Genomic DNA, 16,281 nt, shown 5'->3' on the forward strand with positions numbered 1-16,281 from the left:
GCTTTGGGCTTTTCTCATTTCTAAGTAAAATGTGGGGGTCACACTTTGTACAACGCCTTGTAGTCCCCAAAATAGGATACAAGCCAATTTCCTATTTGCTTGTCATGTAACAACTGTTGCGATGCACGCTTTAAGACACCTTACAGACACTTTTTAAAATGTATAAATTTAATTATTGTATGTTTTCAGTCTTCCCTTTTCAATGTTTAATTGATCTGATGGTAGTACTTCTGTTTTATGTTTCCCAAATTCATCACATTATTATTCAAAAAGATCCTCTTTCTCGTTTCCACACGCAAAAATAATGACAAAAAGGAGCCCAGATACACATACATTTATATAATATGGCAGTCCGGACATTACACACACACACACACACACACACTCTCTCTCTCTCTCTCTCTCTCTCTCTCTCTCTGCATGAATATTCTCTTTTAAAGCATGGGCAAATTATAGAACCTTCTTATTTCTGTACAGCATGTCATATCTACTTAAAAAATGTTAATTTTTTAATGTTACTTAATTAATCAACAAATAATTTTTGAGACATGAGATGTTGCCCCCTAAATAAAACTAACATGATCAGGGTTGTTTGAAAAAAAAGCAAATTTAACGCTTAAAATGAAATAGAGAACTACTCTGATAAAATGAAATAGAGAACTACAACAGACTGATGGCAAGCTGTATAAATTCTTCGAAATGCATTTGAATAGAACAAAGAAAGGATGAATGACCGTGACTAGACATCAGGGACCATACCAAATATGTACATGCTTTTATTTTCACCCACAACAAGAATCAAATGGGGAAAACTGAAGAGACTCATATTATAATAAGCTCTTGCTTTAAAAGATATAGAACAAATATCAATTAAGATACACAGTTTGAATCAAGCCTAACTTGAGTTGAAACAATTGTTAACTACCTATTATTTTCAGCAGGTTAAAACTGCAATACTTGATAGATGAAAGTTTGCATGAATGCATTACATAATGCTTCACATACAAGAAAAGAAAAAATGCTCTTGCAATCATAATATATGAAACAAATTAAAATCATCACTTCAGCCTTTGAAATACTACTAGTTATGCATTTCTGAAATTAAATTTCATCCCATTTCATCCCATTTCTTCTGTGCATATTATTTTTTATCAAGTGTTGACAAAACAGTAAGCAGAAACAAAACATCTGCACTGGATTACCGAAAAATATCATATAAAAGCATAATGTATGCAATGATTTTTCTTATTCTACAACCTTAAGCACCACTATTATTTAGAAAAAAAAGCTGTACCTTATTCCTTTCATAAAACTGTGGCTCTTACAAATAGAAAAACAACCCAAATGAATGCATAGTGTTTTCTTTACTGAATACACTAGGATTGGAAATGGTATGGACAAACACAATAGGAGTCACGTCACAATAAAAGCACAGAATTCAAAAACATTCACACCATACATATTTGACAAACAGAACAAAGTGCTCAAGTTTGTATGTCCGAATTGACAATTAAAAATGTACAAACTAGGCACATTTTAATAAATAGTGAATCAATGGCAAGCACAATCAGTTCACTTAGTCAATGCTTAATTGTGAGTCATGTCTCTTTCTGTTTAACAGAAAAAATCATCCCAATGAAGAAAATGCAACTGATATCATCAAAGTTATACTCCACCTTCTAAAGTGCTCTCTCCTGTTTCCATTACCCTCCTTTCCACAAATTAAAAATGTTTTTCCTTTATTATCTAGGGTGATTATTTGCTGGTCCAGCTTACACTAATAGCTTTTCCACTTGTCTATCTGTACCAGCCTCAGAAGAGGCAACACACATCAGTCAGAAGAGCCATTGCCATTCTGCCCAACACAGACCGATGTCCACAACTGTACATTATCTATCCACAGACCATAGGAGTTGAGCACCATTTTGAAAAGAAAGAGAGAATAATATTTAATTCTATGCATGGAACACATATGCACAGAAGCTGACCATAACATATCTTGTCTAGCTTCTGTGTATAATAGTTTGTCTCGGGACACAAACTGTGAAAAAATCTTACCTTTGTTTATATATCCCACATCTTACATCTTATCAGAAAATATTCTTTTGTTTCTAAACTGTCACTCACAACAACATGATAATCTTGAATATATGCGCATTTCAAAATGTTCATAAATCTTGAAGCAAGTGTAGTGTTATAATGCTTTGAAGTATTTCAAATTCAAATTTGGATCATTTTAAACACCTCAGTGATAATGCTGCACATCAGTCTGTTCTCTTTCCACTGCTGTTCGCTTCTTTTGGTAAACGTTGAGAGTTGTGCATCAGACTGCTTTGAAAACCTTTTTTCAGGATAACGAAATGCAAGGTCGATCTGTTCAACCAAATACTGTTGCATAGTCAGACACAGTGTATGTCCACTTGATCTTCAGAATAAAAACACACCCAAAACTACCACTGACTCTGCCAGCATCGTCCATACGGGTAGGCGTCAGAGAGGTAGACAGCTGGAGTTGCCATGGTATCAATTAATATATCTGGGGGTGTAAGTGTGGAGTTTTTTTTCCATTCAGTGTGCATCTGTATCACAAAAGACTTGACCATGCTAACCATGCAAAAGAACACAGTTCGCTGAACACAGTTCGCTGTGAGTAATGAAAGCTCAGTATCTGCTTCATTGGAGAAAAAAGAGGGGAAAACGCCATCAGGTTTTGAATATATGTCAATTGAGAAATCGATTTGTTTCATTTTCAGTATTCAGTTCATCAGATTTTGTTTTCTCCAAAATAAATGTAAGAGACTTCTTTCTTCCTTGGAACGGTTCTGTGCACCCACAATCATGAATGAAAAGCTCTAAGTTGATATCATGTTGACTGGAGGCATTATCTGCAAAATTTTTGAGTTCACCTCACAGAGTAGGTCTCTGAACACGGTGAAAAGCACAACTTGCACTGCAGTCTTACAATGAAAGCACTAAGTTCTGTCCTCTGGTACGACACAATGTAATGTAAACAAATGAGACCACATGTATTAAAAAAGGCCAGTGTGTGTACATCTGCTCTAGTGATCAGAGCAAAATGTCAACACAATGGCTTCATGTGATCCACTCTGATCCAAAACACCTCACACAAGAGAATTGACACAATTTGTTGTGCAAATGATCTGCCAATTCAGCCGTTTCTGTGATTCTCTGATGCACATAATCTGCCTCAGAAGTCTCATCCTGTCTAAAAACAGGTCTGTTGTCAAAGTGCTGTTTCTTTCAACTGACTGCAATGGAGTCAGATGTGAATTCGCTTGCCCTTGAGACAGATGCAGCAACAATGTGAACTCAACTAGTCAAAGTCAGTGTTGTTTAGCACCTCAGAGTCCATCCTCGGCAAAATATCAAATCAGGTCTGTAAAATTAAACCTGTCCATTTTGATTGTGTTTTTTGTTCATGAAACACAGTGGAAAATGTTAAGAGGACTGGACAGAAAATGCAGTTTCCATGAGTTGTGAAACAGACATGCATCAGCGCAGTCACCAGGTGTCCTGAAAAAATGCACAATCCTTCAACAAAGGTCCAGCCATCAAGCGTGTGTACTGTACTCGGAAGTAGGGCCACATCACAACCACGAGCCAATGTCTTTCTCCAGCACTGCCGCAGCATCCATCCTGCCCATCACCCTCAGGATGTTCATCAGATCTGTTACTGCTGTTTCCTCTCGGTGCCGCGCCTCCCACAAATCCAGGATTTGATCTGTCGGACTGGCTTTTGTGGCAAAGTAGTTGATGTATCTGCAAGAACACAAAGCAAAGGGTTAGTAAACTATCTAAATTAGTTAAAGCACTGCAAACATGCTGCATGGCTTGGTCAAATAGTAGGAAAGTTCCGATGGTACTATTTTAAATTTACCCTTTGTGGCATATTCACATATGGCAGTATACAAAAAACATTTATTCCAACAGCAAAACCCAGTCCAGCGCAGCAGACTGAACTGGCACGCTTATTATTGCTGTGAGTGACCTGCCAGTTCAGTCTGCTGCGCTGGACTGGGTTTTGCTGTTGGAAGACCTGTTTTTTGTAATTGTTGTTTCGCGTTCACATTTCCCTACCGCACAAGCGCGTTGTTGCTTTTGTACCAAAATTGATCCCCAATTGTAATATTCATTTGTGTTGAAGTGTGCAAAATGCTGAATTTGTGCAACTACACTGTAAACAGTTATTACAGTTTAATAAAACTTTTCTGAAAAGTTCCAGTCCGTCCAACAAACTCATCAAAACGCCATGATTTTTAAACAAACGTATTTGCAATTGTGTTATCAATACTCATGTCAAATTTAAAAGCAATACAATGAGCCATTACAAAACAACAAAGCCCACAAAAAAGATGCCAAAACAGGCCTTTTACGGCTTCTGACGAGGCTGACACCAGTCTTCTTCAAAATAGCAAAACAACAGCTTAAATAATGTGTATGGGGGGTGTCCTAGGTCTTCGGTACACTGCATAAACACTAATTAATGAAAAATGAAACTCTATTTCATACGGTAGGGGAATGAATTACCTTTCTGGCAATATACTTGGTTTGAATATAACTGGCTGCATCACAAAGATCTACAGCTAAATTTATGTGTATAGTTTTTATGACGAGTAGTGTAGAAAATTGGTTATGGTATGTACAAACATATGAAAAGATCCGACAGCCTTGCTGCTTTTGTAAAGTTTTCTCCCATCTTCCCAGCAAAGCCCAGCAACACGTCTTATTGTTACCTCCCTTGAACCATGCAGGCAGTCTACCTAAACTGTGTGTATATGGTTCTTCTGCCAGCCATGTTAATTTGTTTGACACTTTTCATCACTTCTTCTTTTTCTGCATTCCCAGCCATGCTACATCTTCAATCCGGTCTGTAGGGTTTTGTTTGTTTGTTCGTTCATGGGCTGAAATTCCCGTGGCTTTTACGTGTATGACCGTTTTTACCCCGCCATTTAGGCAGCCATACGCCGCTTTCGGAGGAAGCATGCTGGGTATTTTCGTGTTTCTATAACCCACCGAACTCTGACATGGATTACAGGATCTTTTTCTTGCGCACTTGGTCTTGTGCTTGCGTGTACACACGGGGGTGTTCGGACACCGAGGAGAGTCTGCACACAAAGTTGACTCTGAGAAATAAATCTCTCGCCGAACGTGGGGACGAACTCACGCTGACAGTGGCCAACTGGATACAAATCCAGCGCGCTACCGACTGAGCTACATCCCCCGCCCCCGGTCTGTAGGGTGAAGTCCGCAGTTTTTCATCACTTCTTCTTTTTCTGCATTCCCAGCCATGCTACATCTTCAATCCGGTCTGTAGGGCGAAGTCCGCAGTTTATCATCACTTCTTCTTTTTCTGCATTCCCAGCCATGCTATATCTTTAATCTGGTCTGTAGGGCGAAGTCCGCAGTTTTTCATCACTTCATTCCTGAGCCCTCTCCCAACCAGACCTGCTATTTCTTTGTTTTTTAAGTGTGCCACAAACTGAAAGTTGGCCTGGTGGATAAAATAGAAGAAAAAATGTAGACAGGATTTTCCCACACAATCAAGCTTTTCATTTGATTTCCATGGGTGTTTTTCATGTTTATTTTCTGTATAGAAAAACATACAGGTCTTCTGCCTCTGAAAGTCAGCAAGTATGATGCTTTTATTTTATGTTCTGTAACAGAGTGCACTGATACCTACCTGTCTACAGTGAGAGCCTGTGCTAGCATCCTCCAGTCATTGCCACGCGCATTGGGAGGGTCCAGCAGCATGCACAACTGACTGCGTATGTGTGGCGGTAACCTAGCAACGAGAGACACATTAACAAGTTATGTAAAGAGATATGCAAACATTCAGTCAATCTGTCGGCCAGTGAATGACACTGAACAGGTTTCATCATTTAACAAGACCAGTACAGTAAGTCCTAGGCTGGCCGGAACCCTTCGACCGAGACTTTCCTGGTAAAAGAAGCAAACATTAACTTAGTATTCATAAAAATTAATTTTTTGATTTTAAGCACATTTTATCTCTATAATTTTTTGATTCAGGGGAAAAACCCCAAAGAATGCAAGTAAACTTCTTTTGTGTCGGTTAATATACAATGTATTGCACTTTCAATTTCAGGCAGAATTTTGATGAACAATTCAATGAATCAATTTTTAAGCTTCAATGCTAAAATGCAATCCCGTATTCTGAATCGCGTCTAAGATTGACAAAAATGTTAATAAATTTGGAAAATGCGGTCATAACAGTGTTGAGGTACATCACCAAAGACATTTATTCACACCCCACCCCCCCCCCCCCAAAAAAAAAACCGAAAAGGAAGTACATGTATGGGGATATTATTTTTCATTGTCTCATTTCTTTTCATACCAGTAATATTGAAAATTTGTAAAAAAAAAAAAAGGTCAGCCATGGTGAATTGTGATCACTCGACCCATTTTTTTTGCATTCACGGCCAGCTGGGTAGGTCAGATCCACTGCTGACGCTGAACAGTAAAAGTGTGTATAAACAACGGCCGACTGGTGTCTTTTTACATTTAGTCAAGTTTTGACTTAAATGTTTTAACATAGAGGGGGAATCGAAACGAGGGTCGTGGTGTATGTGTGTGTGTGTGTGTGTGTGTGTAGAGCGATTCAGAGTAAACTACTTGACCGATCTTTATGAAATTTGACATGAGAGTTCCTGGGTATGATATCCCCAGACGTTTTTTTCATTTTTTGGTGACGTCATATCCGGCTTTTTGTAAAAGTTGAGGCGGCACTGTCACACCCTCATTTTTTAATCAAATTGATTGAAATTTTGGCCAAGCAATCTTCGACGAAGGCCGGACTTTGGTATTGCATTTCAGCTTGGAGGCTTAAAAATTAATTGAGGTCATTACAAATCTGAAAATTGTAATTAAATTTTTTTTTATAAAACGATCCAACGTTCATCTTATTCTTTATCATTTTCTGATTCCAAAAACATATGACTAAGTGCCAAAAGGTGCTCACAGAACAGAAGACGGCTTTTGTTTTACAATAAAAATGTTTCTAAAAACGTGTGTCTGCTGAAGATTGGTGTGTGTGTGGATGAATGTGCGAAGATATAGTGGACATAATTTCGTGTGTCTGACTTGTACGGTTTTCAAGTTATCTTTGTTTAAAGTCAAAAATAACGCCAAAACCGGCCATCTGAAAACGGACATCGTGATACCTCGCGTTTTGAATATGCCACAGAAAAATAACAAGAAGCACAAATGCCTTGCATTTAGTTTGATTGAATGCCTGAAACATCGCTTAACAGACGAGACCAAACGTCATATCTAAATCTCGAGAGACATTTTTTTTTCGATAACCGAATTTTAAGGTGTCGCACGGCATACATTTTTCAATCGCAGATATTTACTAAATTTCTTTTTCAAAAACTCTGGAATTGATGTCGACACGTCAAGCGATAACGGTGTATCAAACTGCTGTCTTTCAAGTAATCCAGCAAAGACTGCAGAACTTTTGAACAGCATTTTTGAAAACGACCTGAAAATGTCGTCATATCTTGCGTGCGACATAATGTTCGGTAATTAACGGTTATTTTCTTTTAAAAACAAAACTTACATGTACAAGGATCTACTTCATCTAGGGAACCACGTGACACATTCTGTGTTCAAATTTGTGAAGAAATCACGAACGCGCTACCAAGTGTTGAAATTATGTCGTCAACATCTTTTGAGATCTTGCGTGCGACACTATCTTGCGTTCAACATAAAATGTCACTACCTTATCGAGTTTAATGGGAAAACTAACTATTTGTTGTCTTAGTTTAATCTTCTTAATTATAAGCGTAATAAAACCGAACTTCCAAGATGAATTTTAATTGAGATTAGCAAAAGAGCGGGTACGCAAGTCGACCTTAAAGCAACAAAATAAAAACACGAGCGTTTGTCGTGATGTCTTGCGTGCAACACATTCTCAAAAAAGAAAATATATTATTTTCTCAGACTTTTTTAAGTTAAAACCTTGAAACTTCACATACATTTGGGGCTAAATCGCCCCCATGCATGGTAAAAGTCTTGTTGACCCTTGTCAAATTTCAAGGTCACGGCTGGGTCACATGGAGATCAAAAAACGGAAGAAAAATATTTTTTCAGAGATTTTTGAAGCTATAACCTTGAAACTTCAAACAACGCTTTTGCTTAATCATCATTCGACAAGGAAACTTTCAGGTTGATCTTTGAGAAATTTGAAGGTCATAGCAAGGTCTCGTGTTGGTAAAAAAAACCCACGGATATTAACCTTTTTCTCAGAATTATTCAAAGCAAGAACCCTAAAGTTCACACACTTTTGGGCTTAATAGCCTCCATACACGGTGGAAGTCTGGTTGACCTTTGTCTAATCTCAAGGTCATGTATGGGCCAATTTTTTTTTTTAAATTATCACTTTTTTCCGTTGTTTTTAAAGGGAGAGCCTTCGAACATCATAAACGCCGTAGCTCAATGATTCTCCGACACAAAGAAGTTCAGAAAGATCCTTGTCAAATGTGAAGGTCACAGCAGGGTCTCATACAGGTAAAAAACAAACAAACAGACAATAATCCTTTTCATAGCTTTGTGGTAAGCTAGAAACTTGAAACTTTACACACATTCAGGGCTTGGTAACGTTTTGACACGGTGAAAGTCTGGTTGACCCTTGTCAAATCTCAAGGTCACAGCCGTGTCGCTCATGGGTTAAAAAAACAGACTGTTATCCATTTCTGCTTTATTTTTAAAGTTAGAACCTTGAAACTTCATACAACGCAATCGATCAATTATCCTTCGACATGGAGAAGATCAAGTCGATCCTCAACAAAATTCAAGGTCACGACTGGTTCTCCTGCCTGTAAAAAACGGCATTTTTTTCTCAGACACTTGTAAAGCTAGAACTTTGAATCTTCACGCATATTTGGGGTTAAATAGCCTTCTGACATGTTGGAAGTCTGGTTGACCCTTGTACAATTCAAGATCACAGCTGGGTTGCGTATGGGTGGCATTGCTTTTGAAGCTGGAGAAATTGAACTTGGTATAACACATTTGCTTGATAATTCTCCGAGATGGAAATTAAAGCTTAAGTTGAGTCTTGTAAAATTTCAAGGTCGCAACAGGGTCGAGTTGGGATCATCAAAATGGAAAATTATCAATTTATTGACCATTTGTACATCTAGAACTTTGAAAATTCACACAAGTTGGGTGCTAAAAAACCAGCCTTCAGGCATGGTAGAAGTATAATTGACCCTTGTCTAATTTCAAGGTCACAACTCGGTCGCGTATGGCTTAACAGGGATAACAAATGATTTTCTGCATTGCCTTTAAAGCAATAGCCTTGGCACTTCGCACAACACCTTTGCTTAATGATTCTTCAAATGTTTCTCGTCAAATTTCAAGGTCACAGCAGGGTCAAGTTGAAGCACAAATAATGCGAAGTTATGAAATTATCAAACTTATTGTAAGCTAGAGAGTTGAAACTTCATCGACAAGGGCAGATCTGGGGGGGGGGGGGTTACACAGGTTACGTAACCCCCCCCCACCCCCCCACCCCCCCAAAAAAGAGGTAATTCATTGGCTCAGGATGCACCAGATAGCTCTCTTTTGCTTCTTTGGATAAAAAAATTTTCGGGGGGGCATGCCCCCGGACCCCCCTAGAGGCTTAGGCGCCTTTGGCGCCGTCAACTTGTATCTTCGCAGTCATTTTGTAACCCCCCCCTCCAAAGTGAATTGATCCGCCCTTGATCGATGACCTTTACATGTAACTACAGTATGGGTGATAATACTCAAATTACAAAGTCACAGCTATTGGGGTCGAGTGCAGGCCAGAAAGTTGATTCCTTTTAAGCTTCAAAACGTGGCTACGTTATAGTCACTAGCTCGTATTTATATTTCTGAGGCTAGAACTTAAACACATGTGCATCTTTGTAGATCTAGAGCTTGAGCTCTTCCAAACATGACCCAAGTCTGGTTGACCAAAGACAGGGTCACAACAGGGTCAACTTGGGATCTTAAAATGGAAAATTATCAATGTTTTGAACATTTTTAAAACTAGAGTTTACACTTTAACCATTTCTAGGGTTGGATGCCTCTTCTGACGTGACCAAAGTCTGGTTGACGTTTGTGAAATGTCAAGGTCACAACGGAGTGATGTTCGAATCAAAATATGGAAAAATGATTAATTTCTTGAAGATTTTAAAAGCTAGACCATTGACATCTCATTCGCTTCTATATGATTCGATGACCTTCAAACATGAACCAAGTTTGGTCGACCTAGGGGTATGGTTTGGGTAAAAAATGTAAAAATGTAACTTTATTAAACTTCTGTTCATACCAAAACCAAAGTCTAGTTGATCTGTTTCAAGTTTCAAGGTCACAGTGTGGTCAATATTTTGTAACAAAGCAAAAAATATTGTTTGAAAAGTGCATGGTGCTTACATCTTGGATACTTCCAACTGTTTTGAGGTTTGACTACTTCTGGACATAATTGGGTTCTGTTGTCTTTGCAAAAATCACAATATCAGTCTTGTTTGTCAACTTTTATTTTTTAGCCCCTTTGTCCGCTTTTCGTGCACACCTTTTGGCACTTACTCACGACCTCCCTATTAGGAGGCCGACGTCTTACCACCACCACTGCGCCCGTCAAGTGTAATCAATCTGACTGAATGCCGCTGTTAAGATAGGTGAAAATAATTTTTTTCCTTGTTGATGGAAGGTTTATATTTTGTGATGGAGTAGCAAAGTTACTCTATTAACCTTACATCCTCAGTGTTTGCCACAACCAAAAACTTCTTAGCCAGTCATTTCAGTATAAGTTGGTTCAGATCAGAACGTTAAAAATTTTTTTTTTAAAAGCTATGTTCGTTTGATTTACTCTTTCCTTTCCATATATTTTTTGTCTTTAACAGTAGGAGTGGACAAATATTTTGTTTCTAGTTTCATTGCAATGAGTGTAATCTTCTTCTTCAGCGTTCAAGAAATGTCATTAAAATAATGTAAATAAAAAACGCTCGCGCTGGACCCGAGTACTCTTTAGACTGGCTCGCTCAATAAATATAAATGTTTGGAATGTCTGTGGTGTGAATGTTGGTTTCTGACCAGAAATGCAGATCTATCTCTGGCCGATTCATAGATTCAACCTACAAACTGCGACCTCATCTGTGATCAGATATGTTTCGACAAGCATTAAACGGATGAAATTAACCACATGCAGTTTATTCTTCAGAAAAATCCAGCGATATGCACCCCCAAAAATGGGTTGGGTTCGGTGATTTGTACATAAACGTCTTCCTCGCGATAGATTCGCTTATTATTTTGTCTTATGAAGCCGTCATCAACACGAACACAATGATTGCAGAAGCAAACTCTGTACCTACACGACCGAGACACAAGACTGATTATTTCACAGCTGCAATGAGAATAGAGAACAAAGACGTTTTGGGTAAGCTTACTCACGTCAGGTCTTCACTGACAAGCTAGGAACAGACGAAAAATTCCGAACAAAAGTAAATGACGTCAAAGTCTCTTTCGCCTTGCGTGTAACTTTGTCATGACGTATTTTTGTGTGACGCGTTCGGCTGTTCTATCAGGTCAATGGCTGCGTGTTGCCCCGCCGGTGTGAACTCCTCCTATGGCCAAGTCGTTTTTGTGGTTTATTTCGCATTTAGGTCCCAGGTAACATTATGAAGTTTTAATACGATCAATCGGACCTATTATCAAGTTAGTGTATCAACTTTTGAACGAACTGCGCCCAGTAGTTTCCCAGCAATAAGCTGTTAAGTGGAGACAGACAGACAGACAGACACACAATTAAAGTCTGCTGAGCCCTAGTACTAGCGTACTCGGGGATAAATAGTCTATGTGTATAGCTGGATGGCCAGCGGCACACTTTTGCTATCAGAGCCGCTCGCTGCAAATGCGCTTTTGTGAAAGGCCGCTAAGAAACATACCTATGAGCTCTAAATTGAAATTGAGATGCACCACGTTCCATAAAGAAAAGCATATTCACTGGCGATTTCATGTGAAACACTGTTAAAAGAATGCTAAAAGAAACTATTATAAAACATGGAGTTCTCTGCCTTCTTCATTTCTCTTTATCCTCTCTACCACTTTTTCACACACACACACACACACACACACACACACACACACACACACACACACACACACACACACAGCCCATGCTAGAATTCAGCCCCCATTGCCTCACCTGAAGACTTGTGCAGAAGGATCTAGTGTGACCATGGAGCTGAAGCCAGAGCTGGAGTTGGTAGAGTTAGTGTTGACTGTGGATCCCCGGGTCTTCATGGTACCCCCACCTCCACACTGTACTGGAGTCCCCTTCTGAAGCACATGCATCAACACTGCCTTAGTTAGACAGACACCACTGAAGGAAATCCCATCCTTTGCTTTTGTGTTCTTGCGTTATGGACCAACAATTTTTAATATCAAGTAAATGTTTTGATACAAATGTATGTTTTGATGCTGCACCAGGAGTACACCCTCCACCCAGCCCTTTCACACATATTTTTCCCCCGCACCATCTTTGAATGGAATAAGTTACCAACATTAATATCATCGGCTCCCTCCCTGGAGTCGTTTCATTCCCGTCTCGGCAGCAGTCTACTGCAGTCGGGCATGAGAGCCCCTTGAACGCACTCTCCCCTGTACATAGTTTTAACCTCCCCACCTTTTTAATCTCCCTGTTTGCCGGAGCTAGCCACTCTCGGTAACAGTGACTCAACCGCAGGACTCTGAGACGTTCGCAAGAACCCAGTCCTCTACGGAAGAAGAAGAAGAAGAAGAAGACAAATGTTCTCTGGTCTTTAAAAAGAAAAAGAAAAAATATTTTCGAAGGATTCGAGCTGTAATGGATTTTTGTGTGGAATTTTTAAATAGGGAGGGTGCATACACTGCTTGAACACATTCATTTTTAGAAAAAACATTTTCCAGAAAAATTGTCATGAAAAATCGCAGTTAACATTATGATATATTTGTTCAGTATAAGACAGAAAAATCATCGATGACAAAAATAAAAACATGCTTGCAGTATGCATGTCTATGATTTGCAACTCCATTCAAGACAAAAGATCGAGCTGTTCCGTGAAAAGTCATAACCAGGTTTTATGTTCATATTGTTTTGTTTTTGCTCAGGCTAGATTAACTAATATTATTAACTAATAAGATAGTGTGTGAATTTTTTTTCAACATTGCTGAAAATGAATTCCCCTGAAATGTCACTAATGCGGAAACACATAGTGAAATCATGAAAGATTACGCCAAGCGGAGGAGGAGAAAAAGAAGAAATATTAGGGAAATATTAAACTTTACTTTCTTAAATAAAAAAATAAAAAATTTCTAATCAACAAAATGTTATTTTTGTGTGGAATCTCTCTTGGGTGATTTCTACACTTTTGTGCGCTTTTCTACCAGCATTTCTGGATGACAAAGTAACATGTATTACATGACATAAATACGCTGGATCAAGAGAATGAAGTATGGGTAGGTTAGTATATTAATAATAATTCCCTTGTGTGTGCTCAAAGATATATCTTGGTGTGCTTACGGTGAGTGTTTTTGAGACAGGGCTTGGGGTTTCTGTCCAAGTGTATAAGGTGAGGACAGATACAGGCTGCAAGCATAGCTCCTAGAGTGCGCTAACAATCACTGAGAGTGTATTCATGCGCCTTTGGGGGTCCCTTCTTTCGATTTGAGAATACTCTTCTCATCCTCCGTGTTAGTGACATGTAGCACCAAATGATGCTTGAGCCTAAAATTCCCCAAATGATGCTTGAGCCTAAAATTCCCCAAATGATACTTGAGCCTAAAATTCCCCACGACTAAAAGCACAAGTGTTATTATGACAGATTTCGAGTTAGAGCAGCATTTGGAAGTAGACTAATTCGATTAACTGTACTACGTAGCAGACGACTGCGTCAGTTCAGTACTGAAATGAAAGGTTTTCGCTTATTTCAAGGCAACAACTATGGAAGTAGAAAACTTGAGGGATTCAAAACATTCTTACCATATAAACTTAGCATCAGTCTTCCCCATGAATGCAGATACAACACGAGAAATAACATGCCAACCTTAATTTTAGGAAATCGGCGAAGCAGCGACTATCAGGGGTGTTCATTTAAAAAAAAATTTTTTTTTAGCATAGAAACATCTGGTACATGTTTTGCTACCAATAAATAATTGAATATAAAAGTAAAACTGCATGCTCAGAGGTACATTAAGCATAACTGTAACTCATACTGTTAGCTGCTAATCGATAAAACGTGTAGAGGGTCATCAAATCATAAAATGCATGATCGGTGATCAAGCCATCAAATACCCCCGAAATTTGCATCTGTCTCGAGATGCCGGAAGGCCGGTGTCACGAACTAAAACCTCTGCTGAACAATCCTTCTTATTGCGGTCAATGCGCATGCGCCAATCTTGGACTTTTTGACCGAACGAACCATGGGTTAGGATTAGGGTTAGGATTAGGGTAAGGGTTAGGTTGTTCACGACCTGATTAATCTCCCCATGTTAGCGCATGCACATTGACCCCAATGAAAAGGATTGTTCAGGCAGTTTTCAGTTCGTGACACTGGCACACACAAAGAAGTAGATCTAACTTGACCAATCCTCAAAATGATCCAAACGTCCGCAGAAAAAAATGTGCCTTATCAAACGTTCTAATCTCTTGTGGTTACTGACAATATCGTTATTGGAACAATCACAGTGCGCTAAGAGATTTATAGAGCAAAGCTCTAAAATAATTATTGAACTCAGGGCTACGCGCTTCATTCAATAATTCATTTTCTCGATTTGCTCTATAAATCTCTTCGCGCACTGTGTTGTCTCAATTACTTAAATAATACAGTAATGAGAAGAACACTGAGGCGTGATTAACCATTCAGTCAAGCGATACGCCCAGTTCTCTCTGACTTTCTTTGTCAAACAAGAGACAGAGAGAGAGAGAGAGTTATGAGAAGACAAAAATAAACTTGGGGCAAAATCTGTACTGTGTTTTGGGGGAACAAAAGTCGCAAGGTGGTGTCATTATTTCTCGCCTTTCAATATGACGTCACTTGCGTATTCCAGACTTGATACGACGTTCGTTTATCTTGATCGACCGAACAGAGTGTACAATCAGTACAGGCTGGAAGCATTATTTCCTTTCAAGGAATTTCTGCATGTTAAGCACATTTTCATCGCCAAACACCATAAACTATATATTTTTTTAATCAATGATAAGGAACAGAGAAATGATAATTGTATGTGTCTTCTTCAAACAATAAAGAAAGTCGCTATTTAACGGTTTTCTTCATTTTAAGCTCTTTTTTCAATCAAACTCAACAAAACCATATATTTTTGGATACAGAATACAATGATGTCACCTTTGTGATTCAAATATCGACTTTTAAGAAATCAACAAAGTTGGCTAATTTTGAGTGAACATTTCATAAACGAATTGTTAAGGTACCAAGCCGAAATGCAATCCGGAAGTCCGCACTAAGTCAAAAATCATGTAACAAAAATTTCAAACAAATTGATAAAAGACAGCAACCGTGAGAGTGCCGCCTCAACTTTTGCCAACGGTCCAATATGACATCATATAGCCCTAATAAAAATCGAAGAAAAACGCATTTAGAAAATGTCCTGAAAAATGAATGCATCATTTTTTATGAAAATCCGTCGGGTAGTTTCTGAGAAATGCTTGTCACACACACACTCATACATCGGGAGACAACCCTCGCTCTCCGCTCTCATTAAAACATTTAGTCATTACTTGACTGAATGTAAAAAGCAGAAAGTCTAACAACAAAGAGCGACAGAGGAAATGATGTTATAGTTTGTAAGTGGCAGACCTTTGGAACTGTCTGAATGAAGATAGACAAACAGACAGGCAAAGGGACAGACTGACAGACTTGTGCTAGCGATCATGATGGCTTAACGCACCTCCTTGAAGTTGGTGTTGACGTTGAGGAGCTGCCTGTTCTGCAGGATGCCCTTCTGGTAGACCTGGATCTTGCAGGCCAGGCGGGGGTTGCTGCGGTCCACCAGCTCCAGGCTGAACGAGCAGTGCAGGTTGTTCTGGTTTCCACTCCAGATGTGTCGGAACGGGATCTCCTGAAACACACACACACACACACACACACGAGTCAGCTACCATCTGGCATTTTGGCCGTAGCCATAACAACGGATACAGCTGAAGTACTTTTGAGTACCTTTAATTCAGACCTGTCAACCTGTACGGTTTTCCCGTATTTTGTACGGGATTTACTCAAATTT

The 16,281-nt window shown here is 39.0% G+C and overlaps 1 protein-coding gene across 7 annotated transcripts in view; it reads right to left on the bottom strand.

Moving 5' to 3' along the window:
• Nucleotides 1–318: 318 nt before the first annotated feature.
• The window catches only part of LOC138955311 (netrin receptor UNC5C-like), a 508,460-nt gene continuing 492,497 nt past the window's right edge, over nucleotides 319–16,281 (bottom strand). For all 7 annotated transcript variants that reach the window (XM_070326944.1, XM_070326961.1, XM_070326954.1 and 4 more), the window contains 4 exons: nucleotides 15,949–16,119; nucleotides 12,209–12,342; nucleotides 5,702–5,803; nucleotides 319–3,780 (listed from right to left, as the gene is read on the bottom strand). In XM_070326944.1, the coding sequence (XP_070183045.1) occupies nucleotides 3,609–3,780; nucleotides 5,702–5,803; nucleotides 12,209–12,342; nucleotides 15,949–16,119 (579 nt within the window). In that variant the 3' untranslated portion in view covers nucleotides 319–3,608. The remainder of the gene's footprint in view (nucleotides 3,781–5,701; nucleotides 5,804–12,208; nucleotides 12,343–15,948; nucleotides 16,120–16,281) is intronic.

The sequence above is a fragment of the Littorina saxatilis genome, linkage group LG2, assembly GCF_037325665.1.
Source record: "Littorina saxatilis isolate snail1 linkage group LG2, US_GU_Lsax_2.0, whole genome shotgun sequence".
In the NCBI taxonomy this organism is placed as follows: domain Eukaryota; kingdom Metazoa; phylum Mollusca; class Gastropoda; order Littorinimorpha; family Littorinidae; genus Littorina; species Littorina saxatilis.